General features: G+C 60.3%; 1 protein-coding gene across 1 annotated transcript; it reads right to left on the bottom strand.

Annotated features, from left to right (window-relative positions):
* Positions 1-939: 939 nt before the first annotated feature.
* On the bottom strand, positions 940-5,250 carry MRGPRG (MAS related GPR family member G). Its single transcript, XM_058686592.1, is given in 6 exon segments — positions 940-995; positions 4,472-4,605; positions 4,607-4,766; positions 4,769-4,810; positions 4,813-4,962; positions 4,965-5,250. Coding segments are annotated over 6 exon segments (828 nt in total).
* Positions 5,251-5,530: the final 280 nt, after the last annotated feature.

Raw genomic sequence — 5,530 nt, 5'->3', positions numbered from 1 at the left:
CCGTAGGAAAGGCAGACTTGGGAGGAAGGCCACATGTGTACTTCGTGCCCACTTTCCCGGGGGGTCCTCTGTCCCTTGTCTGGTATACACCTGCTCCATTTCCTGGGGGCCCAGCTGCCAGAAGCCTCCCATGGGGGTCTCCTTCTTTCTCTTTTTCTTCGCAGGTGCCATGTTTCAGACCTCCTACTTCCCCCCACCAAGGGCAGCCCCTTCCTCCTCCTCCCTCGCTGCCCGTGTGATACCTCCTTCCCCTGGAGGCCTCCCTTGCTTTCCGAGTGAGGATATGTGACCCTCCTCCATGCTTCCCTAACACTAGGGCAACCAGGTGATTGGTCATCCACACGGGGACACTTGGGAGTAGAAAGGAACACGCTTATGATACCAGGGCAATGGCCGTAAGTTGGGGTTAAGGGGTGCCTCCCTAAACCCTCTGCACACTTCTCTGCACACCTTCACCTGCTGTCTTTGTACCGTATTTATGTCCGTCCTTTCTTCAGACCCCAAACCTCTTGGGAGACACGGGCCACACCAAAGTGCATCCATATCTTGGGTTTCTGTCCAGTGCTCACTGATGAAGTTTTGGGTGATGGGGTTTTGGGGTGATGGTGGGGTTCAGAGCCGACGGCCAAGAAAAAATTCTTGAAGACGTCTTTGGTGCAAAAAGGTGATTTTATTAAAGCACGGGACAGGACTCGTGGGCAGGGAGAGCTGCCCCAGGACCCGGAGGAGAAACTGGGAAGATTCCAGTGAGATTTTCATATGCTAAAGAAGGCTCCCAGGATCCTGGAGGCCTAGCTATTGTCAGGCTAAGGTTGTTTTTCCCTCTAGCAAAGCATTAACATTAAGACAGTAGGGCGCCAGTGACAGTCACGACAAAATTTATTGCAATGAGAGGCAAGGCCAACCGATCGGGACCGACACTCTTGACCAGAGTGCGGTCTAGAACAGCCGGAGTACAGAGTTTTTATAGCCAACCACCTCGTCCTTATCATCACCTGGGAGCAGAACAGAGAAACAGTTCCCAGATGGGGGTGGAAACAGTTCAGACACGCCCTTGCCCCAATCCAATCAAACACTAATCCAGTTGATTTTCCTTAAACTTGTGTTCCCTTGATTGATGGCACAAGGCTGTTATCTCTTAATCTACAGTGTTAAAACAAAGATGTTATTAAGGCTACAGGTTAGCCCTACACTACAATTTAACCCTTACAGTGGGGAGCCGAGGTCAGGGCTGGCTGGGGACATGCGGAGCTCTGCTGCATATGGGAGGCAATGTGGTTGGCCTTGCAGGTCAGGGGGTCGCCTCTCCCCCCGACGAGCCACCTTGCTCTCCTTGCTTCTCCGCCCCCTACGCAGACTGGGGCTCTGGGCGACTTGCTGGAGGTCACCCAGCTAGAGGGGTGACAGCCGCTTGCCGGCTTGTCTGGGCTCAGGCTGGCATCCCCACTGCAGAAGGGTCCCCGGCCAGAGGACCCCGCGATCCCCAGCTCTCTAGACGGGGCTATTTATCACGTGCTCTAGACACTGCTGCCTCCTGTCCCCTCCTGTCCCCGCCACAGGCATACAGATGACGGGCCCCACAGGGGGCCCCCCTGCAGCCATTTCCAGGGGCTGATCTGGGGGCACCCCACCTCTGAAAAGGCCTGCCTCTCGCATCTCCTTTTCAGGCCTTCAAGGAGGCCACGCCCCTCTCTGGGGACTGGCAGGAAAGGTCACCAGAATGGACAGTCCCTCCCCAGCCCTCCGCATCCCACCCCAAAGCAGCCTCCCCCACGGAACGGAACGGGGCTCTGGATGCTTCGCCCCCTCCCTCCCCGAGCTGCAGCACCAGCCCTTAGACTTGAGGAGAACAAAGGCGAAAGAAACGTAGATAAAGTTAAAATTCAGTCCCCTACAACTTGCAGCCCTCCGACGCCGCGTCCTTGAGAGGCAGGGACCTTCCCCTAGGAAGTCACCGCTGCCTCGAGGTTATGCTTTCCTAGGGGCCAAAAGCTTGAGAAGAGCCAGACCTCCAGGATCTTGTCTTTTTTCACATGTGAAAATCCTTTTGGAAACTGCCTTGATCTCTGCCCCTCCCGACCTAAAAGTATAGAATCAATCACTCCTCACCACCCCAGTGCAGCTCTTTCTGCCCGAGGGTCCCTTCCCTGCCCTTTAATAAAACCACCTTTTCGCACCGAAAACGTCTCCATAATTCTTTCTTGACCGTCCGCACTTGGCGCCCTCTGCTGGAATCAAGGGGGGCCTGGAGCCCTGGCTTCCTGGGGAGGCACAGAAAACCCGCAAAGGCCAGTGTCTCCGGGGTGCGGGTGGCGACTGGTGACTTTCTCATCTCTCCACTTCCTTTTGTTCTTTTTTAATTTTTAAATGTTTATTTTTGAGAGAGAGAGAGAGAGACAGAGTGCGAGCAGGGGAGAGACAGAGAGACGGAGACACAGAATCTGAAGCAGCTGTCAGCACAGAGCCCGACGCCGGGCTCGAACTCGGGACAGGCGAGATCACGACCTGAGCCGAAGTTTGACGCTTGACCGACTGGGCCACCCTGGCGCCTCTCGTCTTTCCACTCCTCGATGTTCGCCCAGGTTCCCATAGGGAGTGATGAGGGAGCACAAGGCGGGCTGAGGGGAAAATACAAGCTAGCACTCCCTCCCCCCACCAGGTGACATTCCTCGGGCACTCCCGGCGGCCCAAGGACAAAGGAAAGGAAAGAAATGGCTGGCTGATAGAGATCACAGTCATGCAAGGCATAGTCTCCATCAGTTCACAAATATCTCAGTACAAGAAAAAGGCAATCTCGCCAATAGTCGGATCCCCGGTAACCCAGACTCAGGTTCCTGGAGCCCCAGCATCGCCCTCCCCTCCGTAGTGATGTGGGAACAAAGGCAGGAAGGAAGTTTCCTTATGACCTGCAGCCCATTGACACACTTGAGGCAAATCCAGAGTCTGACATTTCTGGAACCCTCCACGGTCCTACTGTTAATGTCTTCCTAGAGGGAAAAGAGCCTTAGCTGGACAACAGCCAGGCCTCGTGCATTTTAGGAGCTGTCTTTAGTGCCTCCGAGTCCCTCTGGAGGCCTCTCTTTTGACTTTACCTCCCCAACTTTGTTGTGTCTAAGGAGCCTCACACCCCGGTGCAGTCCTGCCCGCGGGCCCTGTCCCCGCACGTTAATAAAATCGCCTTTCTGCACCGAAGACATCTTCAAGAATTCTTTCTTGGCCGTCGGCTCCAGACCCCCGCATCACCACCCCAAAACCGAGCAACACAGAAATCTTCTGGTGAAAAAATTGCACACCTTTCTAAGACAAATCTCCCGCAGTTGTAAAATGCTTTGTTGCCACAGGCGCAGAATTAGCGTGTATGGAACGACCTCCTTTTGGTCACGGTGGAAGTTTCTGTGGGTCTCCAGAAACACAGCTAAAGCGTTCGCACCCAACATGCCTCTCCTGGGTCCAAACACTTGGTGATTTATCTTTGCAGTATTTTCTGCAGGGCTTGAACGTTTTGACAATGACCACGGACTATCTTTTTTCTTTCTTTTTTTTTTTTTAAATTGTTCAGAAAACACTTAAAGCGATTTGCACTTTGAAAGCTACAAAGCCTGGCTTCAGTTCCCTCCCTCCCCGCCCCTCCCTGTCTCTCCCTTGTCCTTCCCCCTTCCCTGCCCTCCCTCCTCCTCCCCTCTTCCTTCCCCTCTCTCCCCTCTCGCGGTCTCTCCCTCGTCTCTCCTCCTTGTCCTTCCCTGTCTCTCCCGGTCTGTCCCTGTCCCTCCCATTTTTTCAGGAGGAAAGCCTCAGGGCAAACCGGGCAGGGAAGGGTCTGCAGGGGGCGGGCAGGCCTGGGGCAACGGGTGGGGGATGAGCCAGAAAACCGGGGAGGATGGGGGCTGAGGGCCAGAACACCCTCCAGGCAGCCTGCGGTGGGGCCGGGAGGGCAGGGGGCCGAGCCGCGGCCACCCTCCCGCTTGGAGCCCGTTCAGGGCGCGCTTGTTGAGGGCGCAGCGCCATCTGGCGGCCGATGGGGAACCGCCCGGAGGACGGGGACGGGACGGGGCGGGACGGGGCGGTCGTCGGCGGGTGGGGGGCTGGGGTGAGGCCGGGTTCCACGACCTTCCCGCGGAGGAAGAAGCGACAGCACCGCCGTAGTGGCGGACAGCGCGGCACAGCCAGCGCCTGGGCTCCTGTCCCTCCAGCCCCCCTCCCGGGCCGTGCGGGGTGGGGGGCGCCAGTCCTCAGCGCTGCTGCAGGTGTGCGGTGGGGGCCCGAGCTGGAGGGGGGCGCTGCGGCTCCTTGTCCCTCCCTCCCGCCCCACCCCCGGGGCTCTACAGGCCGCGCTGGGCAACAGGGGTCAGGACCATGGCCGTCACTCTGTCCTCAGCCCTTGGGTCCCCGGCCGGGGAGCTGGGGTGTGGGGGGGTGGTCACCTGGGAAGGGTCTGGCCGGGGCTGGGGCGGCCCCTATATTGAGGCCCTACATTGAGGCAGAGACTGGCCCCTGGCCCCCCGCGCGGCCTCCTCCCTCAGGGACCTCTGCAGAACCACGCACAGCGGCTGGCGTTTGCCCGGCTGCTGGCCTGCTGTGAAGCAGATGAAGGGCTTGGTGTCGCGGGAGGGTGGCCAGCGGGCCGAACAGGGGCCGCAGGAGGTTGAGGAGGGGCCACAGGCTCCAGAAGACCAGCAGGAGGCCCCAAAAGAGGAGCCCGGAGCCCAGAGCGAAGCCCCACAACTTGGGCCGCGGGTGCTGGGAGCAGCAGTTCACCCGGAGGGAGGGAGGGCGCCGGGCTCCCCCGCGCAGGCCGGGGACAGCAGCCACAGGGGTCCGGTGCGGGCCGCAGCGGGCCGCAGGCGTTGGCAGGCCTCAGTATGGCCGGCGGGCTCAGGGCCCAGACGAGGCCGCAGACGACGCCCGAGGTGTGTCTGGGCCGGCAGCCGGGGCTGCAGGTGGGGAAGACGTGGGACAGGCAGCTGCATTCGGTGCCGAGGCCGCCGGCAGCCCCAGCCCCGCGGAGAAGCCCGCGAAGGACAGGTTGTCCCGGGAGCCCAGGGCGGCCTGGACGGTGGAGAAGCCCAGCTGGCAGCAGAGGAACAGGCTGTCCGCGGCGGCCGGGCGGAGGACGTAGACGGAGAGGGGGCCCTTCCTGACACGGAAGCCGAGGTGCCAGAGGACAAGCCCGCTCCCCACCAGCCCTCCGAGGCCGACGGCCAGAGTGAGGTCGAGAAGCACGCTGTTGGAGGTTCTCCAGAGCCCGAACATCAGGCCCTGGAAGGAGGCACAGACATCGGTGCTGGCATCGCCCCGAGGGAGGCCAGGGCACCGCCCCAGGAGGCAGGGGTCATCCCGGGAGGACAGGCCCAGCCCGGGGGCCACCCCCCTGGCCCCCCGGGGGATGCCCAGCCCTTCTGGCCTCAGCAGGAGACTCGGTGGTGAGATGTGCCAGGCACGGGGCACGGGGGTGATGGTGGCTGCTGGGGGCGGGAGGCTGTCCTCCTCCCAGCTAGATGGCTCGGCTGAGTGCTCGAAAGACATGCGGGGC

Source organism: Neofelis nebulosa, chromosome 10 (assembly GCF_028018385.1).
Source record: "Neofelis nebulosa isolate mNeoNeb1 chromosome 10, mNeoNeb1.pri, whole genome shotgun sequence".
In the NCBI taxonomy this organism is placed as follows: Eukaryota; Metazoa; Chordata; class Mammalia; order Carnivora; family Felidae; genus Neofelis; species Neofelis nebulosa.
Note: the sequence above shows the minus strand (reverse complement) of the source record. Positions and strands in the feature narration are given on the sequence as shown.